The sequence below is a fragment of the Emys orbicularis genome, chromosome 5, assembly GCF_028017835.1.
Source record: "Emys orbicularis isolate rEmyOrb1 chromosome 5, rEmyOrb1.hap1, whole genome shotgun sequence".
NCBI lineage: Eukaryota > Metazoa > Chordata > Testudines > Emydidae > Emys > Emys orbicularis.
The window spans coordinates 130,308,759-130,332,164 of record NC_088687.1 but is presented as its reverse complement, the minus strand read 5'-3'; the positions used below and the strand labels follow the sequence as shown (position 1 = coordinate 130,332,164).

General features: G+C 40.4%; 1 protein-coding gene across 9 annotated transcripts in view; it reads right to left on the bottom strand.

The window, feature by feature from the left end:
• CTBP1 (C-terminal binding protein 1) overlaps positions 1-23,406 on the bottom strand; it is a 410,482-nt gene that overhangs the window by 73,161 nt on the left and 313,915 nt on the right. For 2 of the 9 annotated variants that reach the window (XM_065405596.1, XM_065405597.1), the window contains exons 1-2: positions 20,112-20,569; positions 19,436-19,521 (exon numbers count right to left, since the gene is read on the bottom strand). The exons of 1 other annotated variant lie outside the window; for it this stretch is intronic. In XM_065405596.1, coding sequence (XP_065261668.1) covers positions 19,436-19,521; positions 20,112-20,152 — 127 coding nt within the window. In that variant the 5' untranslated portion in view covers positions 20,153-20,569. Of the gene's footprint in view, positions 1-19,435; positions 19,524-20,111; positions 20,570-20,590; positions 20,941-23,406 lie in introns of those variants that run through there. 6 more of the 9 variants (XM_065405603.1, XM_065405600.1, XM_065405605.1 and 3 more) reach the window with 5 other exon arrangements.

The following is a 23,406-nucleotide window of genomic DNA, read 5'->3' as shown; positions in this document are numbered from 1 at the left end:
CATCTTCCATAACAAACAAGAAGATGGTGAGGATAACCCTGCTGGTGAGGTCCAGGAGGAAGAGCAGCAGACCTTCATCACTAATTTAATTTTCCATATCACTTTGGACATTCAGCCTATGATTAGCTGAGAGAACAACTGAAAAGTAACTGAATCAGCTCAGGTGTTTTCATGGTGGCAATTTACAAAGAAAGAGGGAAAAAGCTCTAAAGTAAGTTAGTACGGCAGCTTTCTAGCATTAGCTGCATGCAATGGTTTTACGCTTACTATTAAGTATTTGCCTTTCGTTTGAGACAACAAATATCCCCCCTCACCCCAGAGTAAACTCTGAGCCAGTTTTAGCTCCTGTAGTGTTTTCCCCATGGACTCTGACCAGATAGATTAACCTTTAAATTCTTTATGTCCCAAACAACTTAGATATGGGTGAAGAGCTATTACCCATCGTTTAACCTGTAGGGTGAAAACTAAAGAATCTTGAAAATACTTATGGAACACCTTTCTCGGAGAAATTTTTACATCTGTGGAGTAACTCAGGGGAGAAGATGCTCATTTAACAAGGACTGTAGTAAAGGAACTGAGATGGAACACAGAATTTACAGTGGAAATCCCTGATAATGTGGTAGTATTGTCCAGTTGCTAAATGCTTCTGGAAGCATATTTCACTTCACTGTTCTTATATCTTTGAAGCACCAGTTAATCTTACCCAGGATTAGCATTTTTGGTTGTGATAACGAATATAATGTATTGTGAATACTGATCCTTTTTGGCCTCTCGCCACTGAGCTATTTCTCATTGCTAGAGTAGCAATCACTTTGGACTGGAAGGCTTCCACTAATATTCCATTCACTAAATGCACTTTCAAGTCCTGGAAGCTCAACATAATAAAAAATGATATCTTTTATGCAAATTATAACAGGGGAACTCCTCATTAAACGTATGCAGCACTTGTGCCTACAGGACAACCAGGACAGGGCCCCATTCTGCTAGGTACTTTACAAACAGAGAAAATGACAGTCCTGGCCCTAATACAATCTAAAATATATGGAATATCCAAAACCTACAGAAGCCAGTAGACTTCACAAATTTTCCCCCTTAATAGCATAATCTCTCTTCTGGTAAATATAAAAAGCAATATTAAAGTTATGTTTTTACACATCTGTTCTCTGGGCAGCCTCCAGAGTTCTGTTATAAGCAATGCTATATAATGTGAATCTTTTATCACATGCCTATATTTAACTTACTTAAATTAAAAAAAGATTAAAAATGGAACTAAAGAATAAAAAGAGCAACTTTTGTGTCAAAAGTTACCTGGAGGACAAGGTGGTTGGTGGCTTAGTACTATCAGTTTCAATCCTGTAGTCACTGCAGTCCATGGGAGTGTTCTTATGGATACCAATGAATGCAGGATCAGACCCTGTCTTTCAGATCTAGGTACTTCGGTTCAAGTAAGTAACGTAATATTATTTTGGTGATTTTATCCTAATCTTTGGTAGGCATCTGCATCATAAAACTACAACAGACTTGACATGACTGGCAGCTGCTGCTCAAAAGAAGTCCAGAAATATAAGATGCATTTCTCATCAGACTTGAAGTGCATTGGGAGAATTTTGTGGGTAAAACTTGTACAGATCTTGCTTGAACTATGTATAGATAGTGTATCATTCCCTCCCTTTCACAAGCATTATATCAACTGGAATATATTTAAATACATATTTTTAAATAAATAAAACATACAGCACAGACTACTGGATTTAGAATTTGATGACACATTCACAGAATCTACTTTTGTAAATATGTGGCCAAAGCCATGCAGAATACAGTGACATCCACGCAAGAGGTACACTACACAACGAGGACGTCAAGATTCCTACAGCACTTCAAATTCGCTCCTTCACATTTTACCCCCAAAGAAGTGGAAGCTTCGCCACTACAGCAAACTTAAATATAAAGGAAGCCCTAGAAAACATATTGTATTATTTGGTGAGTACTGACGCTATATGTTGTTCTAGAAAGAACATAAAGAAAGACATAGCTCCTACCTCAGGGAGTTTACAATCCTGCACTAAGATAAGAAAAAATCAGACAATGTGATAAAACTTTTCCATCTCTAATTTCTAAGAGTTAGAGCTAAACAGAGGTTCAGGCCTAGTGCCATCCATGCAGGAACACCAGCAAGATACTTCCAGGGTGGAGGGAGGGAAGTAATTTACAGCAACCAAGAAAGGGATGCATCTTATCTGCCCCCGTACCCAGTTAGCTCCACTGGCCAGGGCATTGTGAGGGGAAGGGTGGAGCCTGTCCCTGACTGCTTCTCACTCTTTTCTGCCTGCCCACCTGTGACTTGCTCACAGGGAGGAAGGGGGAGCAGTGAGATGCAGTCAGTCACACAGGAAGTTGCAAGACCTAACTTCTTTTCACAGTCACATTAGCGCTAGTGAAAAATCTAGTTTGTAAAATGCTGTGAGCAAGAAAAAAAAGGGGGGGAAAGGTTCTTCCGAGTTTCTTCTGTGACTTCTATCTTTTAGCTCTAGCAAAGCCAATTTCAAAGAACGTAATGGAAGGCTCAGAAAGGTCTCAGAAGAAAGATCTAGTATGAAACAAACTAGTATTTTTATTTGGATGCTACAGGGTCCTAAATAGCCCATATTTCTTTCAAGTTATTTAAAAAGAACATTAAAACATGTAAATGTGGGATTTTTTTCTCTATTGTTTTTCTGCACCTTGATAAGTGTAATGATATGAGGGGAGGGAGATATGGCTAGGCAGAAATGAACCCCATGGTTGTAGTGTAATACCAAGGAACTAGTAAAAAAAATGGATATAATAAAGAGTAATAATCATACATAGTGCAAACATACAGTACTTTTATTGCAATCTGCCAAAATTTTAAATAGACATATCATGTGTTAACTAACTGGGCTGAATAGCATGAAATTCAGTTTACACTAATCAGCAAAAGGGGAGGAGAGAATGAAATAAGTGGGACGTGCATTTTATTTTATAGTACAATAATGCTCCTAAGTCAGACCACCTGATTGGTTATTACATGTGTAAATCTGAGTGGAATATCTATATTATCCAGCAAATGCATTCATTTTCTGATCATTCAGTGAGTGACCTTTATGAACCTGTTACTCAAATAATTCACTTGAAAGTTGAAATGGAGTGGGTCAGTGTGAATTCTTATTCCAAGAAGCTTATGCAATTCTTCAGCCAGTGTCTGTGACTCTCTCATACATTAGAATGAGACTAAATTTCGCCATACGGAAAGTATGTTTAACTCCACTAAAGGCAACAGAGTTGCACCAGGCTGAATTTGTACCTAGACGTTTATATGACCTACCTCTAAAACAATGCCAATTCAAACAAAATTAATGAATGGCTTTTTGTCCAGCTTAATCTTAACAATCTGTAGATATGAATAAACAAATATCACTGATGTCTGCAAAACGTGATACAAGTGACACCAAAAATGCAATTCCAGACAACTTAAAGTTAAGTGGAAGGAAGTAAACTGGGTACCACCCACTGTGGGAGGTAATGTAAATAGTCTGACTTGATTTCGGGAACTAGTGATCATCATTACATTTGCAAGAGGAATGAACTATTCCCTATTTTCTCCAGCATCCTGATTGTCTGATGGTGAAATCTATTTGTTTTTCCTGAGAAGCAGTCGCTGAAGTGTTCCACAGTCAAGTCAGAAAAGACATTGCTGCAGTAATCATCACAAAAAGCCTGTAACACAAGTTCGCTAATGGCCATAAATAAGGTATTTTGGGGAACAGCCTTTGATTTTGCCAAGAACCTAGAAGCCTATTTGGTACAAACAACCAATCATGATAAAATACTACAGCCTCAATGAAGTGTCTCTGCATAGGACCCAGTAAGTCTTTGCTAGAGAAGAAAATGTAGCCTCAAAGTTCTTTTTTTTTTTTTAAACCAAATAAGTAGGGATGGTTAACATCAGTAAATATACTATGTACTAATTTTCAGTGCAGTATCTCTGCATAACTAGAAAGCTCCATGTGCTTTCTGGGTTTAAACTAATTAAAGGGGAAAAAACGACCCACACATCCTTCCAGTTAGTTATTCATATTAATTGTTTTATACTGCACACTAATTAATACAGTAACCAACACTCTGAAGAGTATTAACCTCTAATATTTTAGTCTTTTAAAACAAATACGATAATTTTCAAGGACAGAGGGAAAGGTAATTTTATATAGCACTGGAGAGCATGCATACATTAACAATGGAGAAATGATGAAGAATATACAGGGCTTCTATTTTCACATTCAAAACATAAACAAGTAACTACATAGACAGTAAAAGGAAAACACCTATAAAACAGCACCACAAACAAACGTTTTCCGTGCCAATGGAGCACAGAAATGTACATAAGTCAACAAAAAGTAACCTACTTTTTATTTATTTATTTTATATATATATAAAACCAACACACTGCCAATCAAAATGCTCATGATTCATAACTATTTTACAATAACAGAAGAGGACTTGATTACAATGCAATTTAAGGCATGTGTGGTATATGACTAATGGCACTTTCCCACTAAAGTACTTTTAAAAGTTGCCATTTTCTAGTACAAAGGAAAATATCATATTGAACAACTAAACTAAAAAAGCACTGAAGATTAACATCAACTGGACTAATTCTTACTGAGAGTTTTTACTTGCTAGACACGCAAGAATAAAATTGTTATTCAGTGCTCACAAAAATACCACACCCTGCACGTGTTATTCATTGAGATTTTATTTTTCTACCTCACATATGTCCTTACTTTTCCCCCTTATTCATGTTGAGAAGTACCTTACTCGGCAATTAGTCAATAGGGTAACTCACAGAGTAAGCTGGTACTCTACTGAGTAAGTGTAGCAAAATTAGGCCTGCTATGAGTTGTCTAAAAATTATTAAATGACAAAACTGTAGCATTTCAAAGCCACAGCTTTTCTCTGTTACCCAAGGTAAGGAAGAGAGAATGATAAAAAATTATAATTAAGATGTGTTACAAGGAAAAAATTATTTAAAAGTTCATTCATAATTTAGAAGCACAGTACAGTGTATGTAAAATAACTTTAGTTATTTTAAACAATGTTAAATGGAAATGGATGCCAAAGATCTAAGAGAAGCAAATTTCATGGTAACATTGAAATTTATAAGCAATACAGCAAGATGATTCAAATGTTTGGTCTCTACAGCCCAGACAAATAAATAAATAAAAGCCACCAAGTAAAAGATCCATAAAACTTGCATTATAAATGAACACAAAGTAAAGACAGAATATTAAATTTGTTTCTTATTGCCCTCTTAATTTCTTTTATCAAGTAAACAGCATAATAACTCTTTCCCCCCCCTTTCTATTTAGTTCTTGAGAACATATTAAAAGATATTACATCGAAAACTGGAGGAAAATTACAGTCGTAGAAGTGGCAGCTGGGATTTCCCGACATTCACCACTAATGCATTTTGCATGTATTTGTATTTTATTTTTATGTCTGCATTTTGCATGAATATTAAATGTCAAAAAATTCCAAATGCCAGCACTAATTCAAAGCAGGTTACTATAAACACACTCAAATGAACATACAGATAGTTAGTGTGTGTGCACACGCGCATACACATTAAAATGCGCACACACACACCTATTGCAGATGAGAATTCAAAGTTTATATAAAATGTATTCTTAGATCCATTTACTACTTTAATCCATGCACATCAATGGATAGAAGGCACTAATTACAGTCCTACCCCAAAATGCAAGATCGGGGGGGAGGGAGGGGGAAATTACAAATGACTTTTTGCCCCTGGTAATTTATAATGTTGTAGACTTGTGTTAGCCAATGACATTTCCTTGTTTTCCCCTCATCAGCAATAGCTCTAAAAATATTTTCATGGAAAGAGTTCGACTTTTTGGCATAAATGGACAATGTGCCAAAGACCTGATCCCAAGATGACTGAAGCCATTAGGGAGTCTTTCTATTAACCCCAGTGGGCTTTGGATCAGGCCCCAGATGACTGATGCATACTGTAGGTTCACAACTTTGTGTGTTTGAAATTGACTATAAGCCATTTTCTTTTCAATCTTCGACTGTAAGGACAGTCCATAACCAACTAATCAAACTCCTCTGAGGGGTTGGAGGTACCTGAAAAATGACACTTTAATTTGGGAGGTGGCATCACCCCTACAGCCTGACCCTATCATTATGAAAACTAATCGTGTGAGGTGGTACACCGCACCCCCTATAAAATCAGCAATTTGCTATCTAGGGCCCTGATTTTGCAAAGACCTCCACACATACTCAATTGTATACATTCTGAGCAATGCTACTGAAGTGAATGGTGCTACTCACATGGGTAAAGTTAAGCATGAGCGTAAGTCTTTGCAGAATCAGGGCCTAAAATTGTATCCATTTGTGCAGTATTATTCCAAGAGTTCAATGTGAAATGGAAAAAGGAACAACTTTGTTTCTGATTTCCTATTAAACATATTAATATTTTAAAGCGAATCTACTACTTGAGATAGTACTGGAAAATCAGATCTATTATTTAGTACAGAACAGGGACAGCACAAGCAGCAACTAAGTACCGGGTAAGCCTCTACACGCTTCCTTGCCAATATGAAAGGACCACTTGTGCCACGTGAGTGAGGTGTAAAGGTAGTTCAGCTTCTCAGCAATCTCTTTCCTGAGATTGAATCTACTATCACAGGGATAGGCAACCTATGGCACGCGTGCCGAAGGTGGCACGGAAGCTGATTTTCAGTGGCACTCACACTGCCTGAAGCTTCTTAAACATTTTAAAAACCTTATTTACTTTACATACAACAATAGTTTAGTTATATATTATAGAGACTTAGAAAGAGACCTTCTAAAAACATTAAAATGTATTACTGGCACGCGAAACCTTACATTAGAGTGAATAAATGAAGACTCGGCACATCACTTCTGAAAGGTTGCCGACCCCTGTACTATTGTAAAGACACCTATCTACTTGGCTTTTGACTGACAGCACTAACCAACTCATATCACATTGTACTTCAAACAATCAGCAGACTATATTGTTTTCTTACTCGGTATCACTTTGGGCAGGATCTGAACCACTGACAGATATAAAAAGTTCCATAATATTTACATATAAATACCACATACTAAAGAAATAAGAAACAACGTCAACTGTGCAGTAACTGGGAAGGCAAACAGCACAATTATACGTTCAGCAATAGTTCTCAAAGAGCCTTTGATAGTAGAATCTATTTGTATAACTGAAAGAAAGAACGTTGGCCAGCATATGGACGATATCACATAGAAAAGGTATTGTGGAAGCTCTCACTTTCTACTGGCCAACCTCCAGATGAAGATATAAAGAACTTCAGTTGCAATATTTTAGCCAAATGACAAATCATCTGAGTTTCTGGTATTCTCCAATTATTTGCACTACAATTTCAGCATTAGGTATACACTGAAGATTTTATTGGGGACTTGAACCATTTGTTTATGGCACAGAGGTAACCGGACGACCAAGTGTGCTGTATTAAAATAAATTAAATGGTCTCAAGCTATTACCGAAAAGACTTTATCCTACTTCACAAAACCAGTATAGCCTCTGAAAAAAACAGCACTGGTTTAGCAGTGATGCTTCTGCCATTGATAGCAGCATGTACTGGACAATCTGGAGTAGTAAACAACATTCAAAAGAGTCTTCTTCTTGATTTCAGCTACCAGATACTGTGCCATGACACGGATCTGATAAAGGGTGGGACAAAAAAGCTCCTGTTGGAAGCCTGATGTTTTTCTCTGTGTTCTGTCATGCGATCAATGAGGGGGAATTGTGTCCTGTTACGGATCCGATTCCTAAATTGGCCCTCATGTGCCCCTCTGCAGGAAGCAAAGCACAGGAGGAAGCCAGACGCAGGAGCTGTGTGGAATGGAGAAGATCCTAAAACTAAATCCTCCTCCCCCTTTTAGACAGAAGCTATTTCTCGGGCCATTTTCCATCTGGTACTGATACAGTAGCTCTTTACTTAACAGTCATCTCAAAGTCTTGAATGCTCATACAATGTGCGCACTCACACTACAAGAAATTATGTTCCCTCCTTCCCTTCCAGAGTTCAACTGTTAAGTAAAATTAGCATGTCTCCAGTCCAAATTTTTGCATCTCAGCAAGCTTAAGAGTACTCAGAACTAGCAAAACAGGGTTGTAGTGCAGTCTAGTGACTTTACCATTAGTTTGTTGGTTCCCTTGCAGATTTGTCTTGGCAGCTTAATTGATGAGGTTCTACTTCCTGGTTTGAACATAGAGATCTTACCACCAAAATTTAAAGAGACGGCACTACAATGGTAGAAAGCAGGTTTTCAGTTTGCCCTGTGTGTGTGTGTATATTATTTAGAACAGAATGCTCCGTCCATGCTAGGGCATAACTATTAGGTCAGACCACAGCCTCACTTTTTGCAAACTGTATTTATTTTATATTATTTTAGATTTTAAAAAAGTCATACGCAGGCTCTGAGCACAAAAATCAGATACAAATTGCAATTAGTTCACCCCCTCTACTAAGCAGCAGTTCTAAATACAATCATCCTCAATTTGTTTGCCAACACGACCTTTTCCCCCCCATCTCTCATCAGTGGCAGGCCAAAAGAAAGAGCCATGAAGCACTCCACCTCATTATCCACCTTCAAATCCCTCCTCCAAACTCTCTTTGGCCAGGATACCTACAAAAAACCTGACAGCAGTTAGGCTGCTGGTGTACGGTCACCAATATTGTCTCAATTTTCCTTGTACTCCTCCATCTGCCTGTATCCATCTGCTGTCTTTTGGCTCATCATAGATTGTATACTCATTTGGGCAGGGACTGTCCTTTTGTTCAGTGTTTGTACAGCTCCTAGCACAATGCTGTCTGGTCCATGCCTAGGGCTCCTTGGTGATATGGTAACACAAAATAAATAAATAATTCCCTGAAAGTCAGCAAATGTGACTATTTCAGAACAGGTGCAAGAGGTATTCCAGAACCCCAGAGTTCACACAGAGAACTCCCTGCCAGCTTTGTACTGTATCCAGGGGAATCTAGCAACACCACCACTGATGTCAATTGTGGCAGCGTATCACAGCACATTTCACAGGGATTCAAGCTAGGCTCATGTTTCACAGTTAGACTGGGCTGGTCATGTGTTGAGAGTGGATGACACCATGCCCAAGCATGAAAGTGAGCAACCATATCTGAGGCAGCCAAAAGAAGTGCTTCAGGGCCACACTTAAGCACAACTTGAAGCATGCAACATTGATGACGACAACTGGAAGTCATCAGGAACAGACAGATCACGCTGGTGAGAAACAGTCAACAACGGGGTTACAGTAACTCCCCACTTAACGTCCTCTCGCTTAACGTTGTTTTGATCTTACGACCCTGCTCAATTACAGAACATGCGCCATTTAAAGTTGTGCAATGCTTCGCTATATCATCATCTGGCTGCCTGCTTTGTCCACAGCTGGCAGCCCCCCACACCCCCCCACAGCACCTCCTGCCCACTGGCAGACCCGGCGGATCAGCGCCTTCCCTCTCCTCCCCCCCGTGGCAATCAGCTGGCTTGCAGTGTTCAGGAGGGAGGTGGGAGGAGCAAGGACTCGGCGCGCAGGCTCCCCCTTCCTCCTGAATGCCGCAAACCAGCCGATTGCCATGGGCAGGAGGCAGGGGAAGGAGGGGGAGCCTGCAGCCGTGTCCTCGCTCCTCCCCGCCCCACTCCTGCCCCCTGAACGCCGCAAGCCAGCTGATTGCAGCAGGCAGGAGTGAGGACATGGCGTGCAGAGTAAAGGGGGAGGGAGGGAAGAATAGGCAGGTTAAGGGTGGGGGCTTAGGGGAAGGGGTGGAGTGGGTGGGCCGAGCGTTGAACCCAGTGACGTAGCCAGGTTCTAAGTACAGGGGGAGCAAACCTAAAAAAGGCGCCCCCCCCCTTGGCTCCTCCTCTGGCCACGCCCCCCTGGGCTCCTTCTCCGGCCGCTCCACGCCCCCCCTCCTTGGCTGGCTCCTCCAGCCGCGCCGCGCTGTGCGCCCCCCCCCCATGGCTCCTCCGGCTACGCTGCGGCCATGCTGCGCCCCCCCTCAGAGGGGCTCGGTCCGGGGGGGGGGGGCGGGCGCGCGCGGGGAAGGGGTGGCAGGCGGGCGGACGCTGCTCGCTTCTCCCGGGGGGAGCGGACCAATGGGGCGGGCAGCAGCTGGCGAGATCCCCTCTCCCCGACAGCTTCCTGCTTCCCTCGGCCTGGGCAGCCCAGCATTAGCAAGGGGCGGGGTATTGCTAATGTTGGGCTGCCCGGGCTGAGGGAAGCAGGAAGCTGCGGGCTGCCCAGGCCGAGGGGAAGCAGGAAGCTGCCGGGGAGAGGGGATCTGCCCGCCAGCTGCGGAGCGCTCAGCCGCCGAGCCCTGAGCTGCCGCAGGAGGCGGCCGTGGCGATGTTGGGGCCGCGCTGAGCGTGGGGCGCGATGGCCGAGGAGCCGGCCCCTTCGCTCCTTTGGCCGCGCCCGCCGCCCCCCCCCCAATGGCTCCTCCGGAGTCCGGCCGTGCTGCCCGCCCCCCCCTGCCTGCAGGAGCCCAGCGCCAGCCCGGCAGGCGCCGCTTTTGAAAAATGTGCTATGGGGAAGCGGCTGCTTCCCCTGAACCCCCTTAGCTACGCTCCTGGTTGAGCCCCCCGCCCCTGGTGCTTGCAGACTTGGGGAAGCTGCTGCTGCGCAACGTGCTTCTCCTAGCCTACAGCACCTTCAGCCTCCTTGCCTGCCTAACTGTCTCCAGTGCCAGTGAGCTGTGCCTGTGTGGAGTAAGGCGGGGGCACCTCCCAACTATAGTACTGTACAGCAAAAACACAATTTCCCTGGAACCTAACCCCCCCCATTTACATTCATTCTTAAGGGGAAATTGGATTCGCTTAACATCATTTCACTTAAAGTCACATTTTTCAGGAACATAACTACAACGTTAAGTGAGGAGTTACTGTACTCAGCTCGAGATTAATCACCATATGGATCTTGAGGCACAGAGGCGGAGTTGTAAACATGGGCAGATTCAGTGGGCACAGGCTGTAATCCCTTCCTCGATATCAAGCTACGTATGTGCTCAATGCAGAAAGGACGGTCACTCATGCCTCAGCCTACTTAGACACAATTGTATTCACAAGACAGAATACCGTCATCAATTTTACCTTCAGTCACGAAGGACAACAACAACAAAATCAAAAAGAGGCAGTCTCAAGTAGCCCAAACCCCAAGAAACTGAAGGCCTGATTTTGGTTGAGGGGAGAGAGGGGAGCATAAGTTAGTCAATAAAAAGAAGTAAAGAAGTAATCACCTTAGGTCTTGTCTACACAAGAAAGATGCACCAGTTAAACACAAAATATGTTAAACTTGTTTTACTTAAGCTGGTGCAACCTCCTGTGTGTGTATACTTACTTTGGTTTCAAGAGTGGTTGATTTTGGTTTAGCTTAGACTGATTCCTAATCAATTTAAGGTCAACTGATTTAAGTCTGGTTTAAACTGAAATAAGAGAGTCGACATGGGGGTTCACACTGGATTAACTAAAACAGTTTGAAATCATACCTTTAGTTAAATAAGTGCAACCTTCTCATGCACACAAGGCCTTAGACCTGGGCTGAGACCGTCACAACACTGGAATAGAGCTACTCATTTACTGATCACAGGAAAAAATAATCAGGACTTAATATTGCATTTGAAATATTCTCAAATGTACATTTGAAAAGAAATCAATTATGCTAACTTTAAGACCCTATTTCTGGATAAAAAATGCATCCCAAAAGAACCACAGTATATTTAAGCAATACTAGCACAGGTAGTGGTACAGATTTAACTAATACTGTACAAACTTTACTTTGCCCACAATACAGGCAAAAGCTCTCTTTTATGTGCTTCTTTCTTCCTTCTTTCCATTTAGTGAACACAAAAGAATATTGTCCCCCTTCCAACAAACAAAACACCACTTTTCCTAACAGAGCCATACAGCTCAGTGTGTTCAGAAACAGACAGATTAAGAGGCTTAAAGTAGGCCAAGAGAGATGACACTCACAACGTTATTAAACCAAAAGTGAAGCTGTATGATGTTCACAGTATTTTAGGCGCTAATCCTTTCCAGCTGTCCATTTACAATGCACTGTCATGTTTAGATTATTTGTGTGTGTCCGTAAGAAACCCAGGCCAGTGGTTTAGGAGTCTCTATATGATCCCAAATTCTATACCTAAATGAGGGACCAGTTCCTCAGTCCACAGGTAGTGGGCCAAATTCATCCCTGGTGTAATTTCAACAAAAATCAATGGAGTTACCCCTGGGATAACTTAGCATGCCTGATCCTGTGCGGTGCTGAGTGTCCTCAATTCTCAGTGACTTCACTGGGAGTGGAAGGCACTCAGCATCTCACAGGATCCGGCTCAAAGTCTGCTAGAAAAGGTGAAGATGTGACTGCTCTTCACGGTCTCACCAAGGCCAATACCCAGGCTTGTCAAGCAGCTCTGTCAACTGAATGGACAGAGCAAGCAGCTAGGGTTTACATCTTGGACGGCTGCAAGATGATCATGTGATGGAGTGGGTTAAAAATGGGGTGTGTGTGTGTGTGGCTGGTGTAGAAGAAAAGATAATATTTAGCGCTGAAAGGAACTCCACCTGGATATAAGGGGCTCAAACATGCACCCCTTGAACAAAGAGATGGTGAGAGAGAGTCTGGTCAGAGAACTAACAAGGATAAACAACATGCACTACCAACAGCGAACAGCAACCTATTACGAAAGTTTCAAAAATTTTTAATACTGTGGGAAACTAAAACTCCCCTGCAGTACCCTCGTCATAGCTAATTTGTGATTTCCTGTACTCACAGTACTAACAGCACAATAGAGCCTCTATTGTGAGCCTCCTCCCGCAAGCGTTCAAAAAAAGCAACACATTCTTTTTATCTAGACAGTGGAGTCTCCTATACATTCTGCTCTACCCAGCTAAAAGGTTATTTTCTTAGATGTTGCTTTCGCGCGTAATAAAATCTGCCATCTAGTTGCATCACGTTCAAAAACAGCACAGGACAAGCAGCAATGGTGTTTTAGGAGCCAAACTGCTGACTACGAAGCTCAGCAAGGGGAGGCTTAAGCAGCTACATAAGTATTAGGGGAAGAACAGGAGAGGATTCTAAATCGAGAACTGTCCCAAAATTTAACACACTGAGATGAACTTCAAAACAGCAAAGCCGCTGAGGGGGGTGGAGAATCATTGAGAATCCCCTCATGGAACCAATGAACAAAAGTTACAGTAATATTAATTATGCATGGGCACAGAGGGGAGACTATGCCCTTTAGCGTACAAGTTACCGAAAATATTATTAAGATCCTAGGCTTTGGGCCACCAGTTTTTGTAAAAACATTTTGAATACGATTACAGAATAATACTGGAGGTTTCTGAAGAATCCCAAAGTACATTAGAAACAAACATACAAAATTGCTTCAAACACCAGTAAAACATAGCTACAGGAGGGAAACAGAGCTCACTATAAAACAGTTTAGGACAGACAGTGGACTACCTTAAGGGGTAATTTTAGATTGGCAGAATATAACTGCCGGAGTTAGAATTTAGCCAGGGCTAACATGCCAAACAAAATATGCCACGGGATCTTTGGCCAAGACCTTAATTTTATGTCTCCTCCAGAAAGCATTTTGGTAAGAGGGAGAATGATGCAGCTAGCATATTCCAACCAGCACAGGAATGCACACATGCAACACCAAACTGATGTCAACCAGTGAAATAATTTCTTTCAATCCTGCTCATTTTAGGAACAGGAAAAATCAACATGAGAAAAGCTGTGATACACGTTAATGCTATTCAGCAAAGTACAAGAAGCACATTAAGATGTTCAGTAGACCACAAATGTGAAAATGCTCATTATCTGGGTGAAAATGAACAGTTTAACATATCTGGTACAACACATTAAAGAGAGAAAAAAAAAACATTTAAAGATCAGTTTAAGAGTTTGGTGACTGGCTTGTAGTTATCGCTACCAAACACTTTTGTCCTGCATGACTCTGCAAAGATTAACGCTACATACTGAACAAGGCCACACATCTAATGAAACATGACTCATCTGGTAACTCTGATGAAGTGCTATACACTACAGTTTCAGGTGGGAGACATTTTCTTTTTTCATTTTGAGGTTGTTGCCCTGTGAACGTGTAAAGACACAAAGGTATTTTTGTACCACTCATATTACAAATATCGGGCCAATTCTAAAAGTTCACATTCAGACAAAACTCCTATGGAAGCCAACCGGAATTTTGCCTGGGAACAGTGTGATTTCAAACTAAGTAAGGACATTTGGATTTGGACCAATAGCAATGCTGCCACTGGCTGCCGCCCCTAGCTGCACCCTGTGACTCTAACGGGAGTCACAGAAAGTGCAGTGCGAGGAAATGCTGCCTCAGGCAGCGTTCACTTTCGGCAAATTCTCCTGTAGATCAGCCACAATCTGGCTGGAGAACATACGTTTTAGTGTAGCTCCTTCCTGGTTCATTTGTTCAAACTCTGGCTCACTCATAGGCCACAGGGACATTTTGCAGAGTGAGGAAAAGTGGCTACATATAGCAGGGGATGGAAACTTCCTGCACAGCTGCTTCTCTTCTGGGCCTGGCCCCACCTGGCTTATTTATATATATTTTTTTACATTATCTCCCCTGCACACCAGACAGTCTGTGCAGTGGTTACCAGATAGGCCACTGCTTGTTTGTTGTATTTTCCCCTCCAATTATAGGGCAAGATTATGCACAGCCTCTGCACACACGTGCAATGTGGGAAAGAGATTGCAAGCACCCTTGCTCCTTTGTGCCTGCTTCATATGGCTAGGCAGACTAGTGCTTACGCTTAGGGAGCCATGCAGTAACCTCTTCTAAAGGGGGGCCACGCCTGAGCTGGCCTAATGCAGAGGGTAATGGAAGGTGCACCTCCCTTTCAGAACAGTGATCCTGCTCATGTGGCAGTGTCCTGAATTAGGCACAATGCCTCCACGAGCTCCTTCCAGAGTGGTGTACAATCATGCACCACCCCACCACAGGGCCAGATACAAATGCTACAGTTTGCCCAGAATCTTTAAATAAATATTGGGGCTCTTTAGGAGGCCTGTTACTGTACATCCCACAATAACAAAAACCGTATTGTGAACAGGAACTGCGAATCCTGACTCAGTAAAGCAAGAATTTTATTTCGTGCATTTCATATTTTCACATCAGAACCCACACATAAAAGACATGAACTAATACTAATAAGTGACCATTCTCAGAATGAATTCTGTGAGAGGCGCAGAGTCAGAAAGCATGAACAACCTTTATTCCACACTTATGTAACTTTGCCAGGGGGGAATATAACAAGTTGAAAGTGATTTGGGTACTGACAAGGGACACCCACTGACCTGTGCATATAGCTATTTTAAAAGACTACAACCCATTCCATAAAATATCTAAAACCAAATAAAATTGCAGAACCACGACTTAACATACTTAAACACTAAAAAAACAACCCCCATACCCCATGTATTACAGAAGTAAAAGCTTCCTTTGAAAAAATTTGAGTTTAAAACCATTGTAAATGTCAGTGCTCTCAGCCAATGTTAATCTCATTCTTTTACCAAAAACATTTAGACTAAGTACTGAATATTTAATTTGGTTTTTTTAGCTTTCCCCTATGTCTCATAGTCCTGGCAATCTTGCTTTTTACAAACTTCTGACCTTGATGCCTCACATCATAGTCACCATCTTCCTAGCTAAGGATGACTGGATTTAAGACTCCAAAGTCTAGGAGGAGAGGGGTCACAAGGGAACAAAGTAAATATTTCCATGTCCTCCTGAAGAGGCCTGATTGAGTACCTTTTATTTTATGCTACTACTTGCTCAAGGCAATAAAATTTTCCTTGTTAAGTATCAGAAATGTGCATCAAAATATGGGAAGTGTTATATACAAAATTAGAAAAACCAATCATATCTATTAGACACTAACTGGATAATTGCCAATTGGAATTATACAGGAAACATGATGGTTTCAGGTAAGATACCAAAAATGTTTTTTAAGGGAGACAAACGAGTTTTCCTCATAAATAAATTATTGCTCTATTATAGCAAACAAATTTATGTTTCACACATCAAAAATAGTTAAACTTTTCATTTTACTTAAGTTCTTGGGAAAATGTGGTAGGTTTCTTATAAAAAGGGACTTGTATAGATTTTCATTTCTTTACCTTACTAGTTATCGTATTTCTTTACGAGAACAGTCACCTTTTTTGTAGATGCTGGTTATTGTGGCAAAAACTTCATCACACCTAGGGAAAGATCTTGATTCAGACCCCTTTTTGGTCCAGTGGCACAAAGAGGGCTGAATCTGCCCCTCCAGAATACTCCATTTGCAGAGGCTAATTTAACAGCTCTATGCAAATTCCCACCCAGCCCAGGATGTATAGGGTGGGCTGGGGCAGGAGGGAATATGGCCAAAGCACAGTTCACTCCAGCTATTCTCTGACAGTGTAATAGCTCATAGAAGGCAGTCAGAGGAGTCCTGGGGCTGTTTTAAATTGTGCTGGGGACTGGGCAGGCCCCTGGCCAGGACCAGAATTAGGGAGGCTCAAAAGTGGTTTAACCAAATTAAGTGCAGTAAAGCAGTACCAAAGATTCTGGCCTCCAATCTTTACAAACCGCTAAGCAAAGTGTTAAATCTAGGGGCTCAGAACAAGCTCTAGCCTCCACCCTGCTCAGTTTGAGATTTCCTTAGTTTTGCTCCCATCAGATGCTGTCATCACAATGTTGTACATCACTTTAAGCCAGGAGAAACTCAGATGGTAATGGACTCCTAATCCACTCCCTGTACATTAGTCACTTAAGAGGGTGGGATGAGACTATTTTGGAATGAAAAAAAATTTAGTTGAAAATATTACTTCTAGAACTTAACACAAAAAAACCCCACAACTCACAAACAATCCATAGTGTCCTACTGTTACTAACATAATTAGCAACTTAAAGTAAGAGGCAGTTTATATTTTTTATGTTTTGACAATCTGAAAATGGCTGGTTTTATAATGATATGTAAAGAATTTCTGCTACACATTTCTAGTCGGACTACACACAAAAATTAGCTTAAATTGCCATCTTTGTTTTTGAGTTGGTAAGAGAGGAGGAATATGAAAGTAACCATACGGGGAGGGATAGCTTGGTGGTTTGAGCATTGGCCTGCTAAACCCACGGTTGTGAGTTCAATCCTTGAGGGGGCTATTTAGGGATCTGAGGCAAAAAATTGGTCCTGTTAGTGAAGGCAGGGGACTAGACACAATGAATTTTCTCCTATCCCTCAGTGATGTATGCTCCAGACACCCTCAACTCTACAGTATGAATTTAGTTAATAGACTGTGCGTATGAGTGTATAGCAGGGAGATAAGGAGAAAGAGGTCTGGCCTATAATTTTTATCCTAACCTTACATTCTAGGCCACCTTTTATTCAATGTCACTCCATCCCGACTTTCTCATTAAATAAATAATTACAGGGACCAGGCCGTTAGGCAGCCTTAGATGAAACTGCAATGTTGCTATGGGATTTGAAAGCCTGACACACGCTGTAGCCCAGAGACTAAGAGTATCACCTCATCAATGTTCCCAGCTGGCCCGAGAAGCAAAAGCCCCTAATATTGCTCTTGAATCCAGGTCTCTAATTGTCATCCACCCAGAGTTCCTTAAAGAAACGCAGCTATTACAAATTAATAGTGGATAAGAAAGACAAAATGGAAACTAGCAACTGTAGCCCAAAATTTTCAGATGACTTTGAATGAACAGGGAATAGCGGTATTTTATAGAAGAAAGAGAGAGAAAGGCCAATCTTTGTGTGTCTTTTCTTAAATACAACTGAAGTCAATGTATTATCACATGCTCACTGGTCATTCAAAATATCTAATTAACAACCTAATAATATTTCATTCCCTAACAGCCATATAAACACATTTTAGGAAAACACTGAAGTTTTCCCAAAGGGTACAATCCTGGCTAATTATCTAATTGCTGTAGATGTTCTTAGTTGACAGAGATGGATTGAAACCATGTTTAAGAATGTTGGAATGCATGATACAGTATCCATATGATAACACATTATGGTGGCAGCCTAATTCTAATCTCTTTAATGAGATTTTTGAGCTAAATACTGTGACTGTTGCGTTCACATTATAAATAAAACTATAACTCTAAGAAATACAGATTAGTATATTAAAGCATCAGGCATTCTGAACAGGGAATAGCGACAATTACTCTTCGATGGTGCAAAGACCAAAGTTTAAAACAAAAAAAGGGTAACAGTCAAACTAACATATGTAAGGACATTCTGAATTTAATTTGTCACATTAACAACAACTCAGGTATCATAGCACATATGGCACGTCACATCTCCAGCAGTTCTAACACTCCCAATAAGAAACACATTTGCATGCACACTGAATGTTTGCATGCTGCAGTTATCCCAATCTACATACCACAAGATTGAATTTAAAAATCCACAAAACAAAGTTTATTTCAAAATAGTAGCTTCAGTAACTGAATTATGCTAGTAAGTGTAACTATATTTTTAGGATTAATTTGTTATCTGCTAATTCATTTATCAAAACAGAGGTCACCTAAGCTACTGTAAAGAGTCACAGGATTTTATTAAAAGAGGTACAAACAACAGACTCCATACATTGGGCCAAATTATGCTATTTGTTCCACCAGTAGAAATGCCGTGTAAGTCTATTACTCTATCACTCCAGATTTACACCAGTATAAATTAGAAAAGGTTCTGGCTCCCTGACTTTATTTCTACTATTTGTGTGTGTATATATATACACACACACACACAGTGGTTAACTGCAAAGAGGTAGCTTCTGTCTGGATGGCCAAAGTAACAAATTATATAATATTTAGATTATATTTAAAAACATCAAAAATAAACTGGTGTAATTTTGTTGCCATGAGGCGGTGGAGGTCAATAAAAAGCAATATTATTACAAATAAAAGTTAGCAGTTGGTGTTACTAATTTTACGCAGATACTATGAGGAGGTTTAGGTTACGGCACAAATATGCCACTAAATTAGACCAAAAATACAGAACAAGCAGGTATATTGTGAAAATATTCTCTCTACCGGTGTAACTTTCTCCATATTAAACTTATTTTATTCTGCTTTTATTATTTACTAGGTAAGCGAAGATATTCAGCAGACGCATTTAATGAGCTGATCTTTCCATCTAAAGCAGTAATGATTTATATATGACTTGTGTTTATTAGTGTTTTCTGGTTCCCTTTCTGCAGGAATATAATAATGAGATTGAAGTATTAAAATACATGGACCTGACTGCTTGCAAAGAGACTAGAATGCTAAATAAACATACTTACATTTTCTGAGATCCAGGGAAAGGAATCTCTGTGATGCATTAGAATCACACACATACATCCCAAATACTGTAATTCGTTTTAATTCACTGAAAAAAAAGTACACATTCACTACAGTCCTATTAAGCCCCATTAATTTAAATGAGGCTAAAAGGGTGATTACCTCGTGGCTGTTCCACCAAGGACTAAAAGCAAACATTCTTCTTAATAAGGGCAAGAGTTGTTAAAATTTACACTGAAGTTCAATTATTTAATTTAAGCCACAACAGGTGAAATTTTTAAAAGTACTACTGGTAATGTCTAAGGCTACATACAGTCTGCTTCACTATCAAGAGTGCAAAGGCAGCCATCTGATTTTAAAAATATTTAAAAAAACCCCAAAGAAACACAATAGACAATCAAATCTACACAGCAAATGAAGTTATTATTTTGGTTCTATAGCTTTCTCTTTGGGAATCACTCGCTGTTAGATTCTATATTTTGTTGTTGCTGATTTAAACAGCATATAACAGTTTTCAGATTAACAGAAAAATGTTAAGCAGGCAATTTGAAGCAAATACTGTAACATCACCCCATGCATATGATCTGTCTTTACCCTCAACAGCAGCAGCAAGCCATAAATGCATTTGCTAGCATTTTTTTTTTTTAAGGAACTCAAATTTGTGGAGGAAAGCCTTACCTTACAAATAAATAACCTGTCCTCACACTTAGCAAAGTCATTTCAACATTCAGGCCTTCAACAGTTTTTTTACAGTAATAAAATGCTTTTTAACTTCCTGTTTATTGAAAAATTAGCACAGCCTTTTCTACATGGCATTTTACCTGCGTTCTACTGCAGTTAAAAGCCAAGACACTGTTTAATCCCTGAGCATGTGTAGGGTGAAAAAAAGAATTAAAATCATGGATATAGATTTAAGGCTATTTTAGTGCAGACTTTTTTGTCCCCTACGGGTGAAATATATCAACAGCCAAGTTCGACTCCCTTAACTAGGCTTCACCGAGTCTGCTGTTTAGATTTTTTTTTTTTTTAAATCTCTCGATTCCAGCAGTTACTAGGCAAAGTTGCTCGACAGACAATGTCTGGCCATCCGCACCTCTCATTACAAATAACCGTATATTCGCTAACAAGTCTAGATTAAAAAAAAAAAAATCACTCACACACAAAGCGAGCAGGCAGCGAAGGGAGGGGGATGGGAGGGGAAGAAGCAAAGCGAGCCTTTATGTCCACACATACATCGACGCCTCTTTAAAGCAATCTCGCAGAGGCAATCTGAACAAAATAGACAGTGAAATCGTTACCTAGAGGCAAGCCCTTGTTTAGTAAATGAGAACTTCCCATTGAGATAGCTGTCCAGTCTCTCTACAAAGAGAACTTCAGTCCAATATCACCAAAAAAAAAATCCTAAGCATATGGCGGCTACTTCTATTTTCCCCCGAAGTAACACACAGACACACACAGACACACACACACAGCCCCAGCGCTGCTGTCTCTGAAAGTGGGAGAGGCACAGCAGGCGGAGCTTAGGACAGACAAAACTAATCTCTTGTTTCCAAGCACGGAAGTGCAATCAAAAGGAAACGGACGGGAGGGAGAAAGCGAAAATAGCTAAGTGCTGCTGTCCCTCTGTCAATTTCAAAACAAAAGCAATTGGGGAACACATTTTCACAGTTGCTTATTAGCAACAGACAGGAAAACACACACACACACACACACACACAGAGGGAACCTGGAATTACTTTTATAGCATAGCAAAACTGAGTTATACTATATATTAGCAACTGAGCTGTTTGCAAAGTTTCACAGCATAACTATATGATGTGTTTTCGCTTTAGACCCATAGAAGACCCATAGAAGTTCTGATTAATGCCTTTTTATATTCTTGCATTTTATTATGCAATTTGGTTGAGGATTTCTCCCCCTCCCCTATACATGAAGGATGATTTTAAAATAAATAATTTCTTATTTTCTAAGGGCCCCACCCTAATGGAAAATAAGAATAAATGTATCTTAGCTCATAGACCCCTTTCAGTGGCTCACACTGTAAATAATTAGGGCCCAGTTCTGCCTTCAGTTACCTTGGGGGACATCAACTGACTGAAATGGGAATGCACCAGTGTGAGGGCAGCATTTTGACAAAAAGTATCTTATGAGCCAAATCCTGCCATTCTTCGCTATCAAGCATATTTCACTAATTCTAAAATGCCCACTTAATCGCTGTGCTTTGCATGTCCCCCTTCTGTGTCTGGTCCACACAGAACATGGGTCTGTTACAGCTGTCATCTGGAGATCCTGGCTCGTCAGCTCAAACTTTATGAATGTATTTTCATGCTGCCCTTGTGAGATGAGGGGCTACTGTCCCCATTTTACAGATGGGGAAGTGAGGCACAGAGAGATTAAAGTAAAAAGTATCCACTAACATTAGTGCTCAATTTGAGACACCTAGCATCTCATTTTTCAGGGTACTTAGCTTTATATAGCACTTTATATGTTCAAAGTACACCTCTCACTGAGTGCTCAGCCATTCTGCAAATCAGACACCAGGGTCTTAAATCTGACAACCAGAAAATTAAGAACACATGATTAGTGACTACCTGTGAAAAGTTTGGTTTAAGTAATTTGAGTGGCATCATATAGGAAATCTGTGGCAAAGGCATGGACAGAATCCCAATTCTCTAAAGCAGCATTCAACTACCTTGATCATGAGACCACCCTTCATTTTTCTGCCGTCCCCTGCCTTCATTCACCACACACCTTCCAGCTTCCACAACAAATAAGACAGGGGTCCAACAGACAACAGTCTCCTTTGCTACACAACACTGGTTCAATCCAAGAGCAGGTGCTTCCTTAGAAATGAATGAGACTGAGGTCCTGTGGGAAAAAAATACTATGTGATCCTATAATTAAAGACTATTATAATGCATACTACATGGGGCTGAATTAAGGCTGCACAGGGAATTTATCTGTTAAAATCTAAGAAGACTCTACTGATCATGTATGAAGTGCTGACACAAAGGCCATCCCACCTGCCAAATTTCCTGCTACATAGCTTTCCAAATAAAAAGTTGTTGGATTTTTTTAACATTGGCAAAACAGAGAAATATTTTCCCCTACTCTTGTTCTCAGAAACTGCTGAACCATTTTGACTGATTTTTTTTTCTTTCAAAAATGCCCAAGGCAGACACCCAGCATGTAAAATTTCAGCCCAAATGGTTAAAGTTTGCCAAAGTTGTAAACAACTGAAAACAGGGTGTTATAATGGGAAGTGTCAGGGGACCTTAACAACAAGTGGTTCTACCAGCCCTGACTTTAATAATAATAATGATGATAGAAGTTAGTGGGGTCTATGAAGCAATGCAGAGGCACAGGGCTTCTGGAAAGATTCTGGAGTATGCACATCTTGGAAGAATCAAATGCATTACTCATGATGAAATAAATCTAGCAGAAACTTTAGTAGCTGGAAATTGCAGAATTCCAGTCCTCAGATGAGGGGAAAACCCCACAAACCTGATGAATTTGACCAGTGCCCTATACATCACATTACATCTATTACAACAACATACATTTATGTAATATTTTCTCCAATATTATGGTTCATAAATTAATCTGCTGTATACATTAGGCAAAGTTTTTTCTATTTTAAATTTTCTTCCCTTGTTAATTAAAGTTTCAAGAAAATATAAAGAACTCCACTAACTTGCAGACACAATAATAAACTCAAAATTAAAACTGTCCAAAATATTCATCATGTCTTCCTTACCACAAAGTTGCAATCAGCAGAATTCATAATTAAAATATACCTAAGCAAGGAAAATGTTACCAATTAAATATTATTTTCTTCATGAAAGAAGCTTAGGAGGAGGATGGAAAACTAAAGATTTTGTAAAGATCTACTGCCTGGCTGGGTCAGCTGACTTGCATAATGCAGTACACACTAAACTGTATGTGGAAGGGATCTATGAAGAATACAATTAAC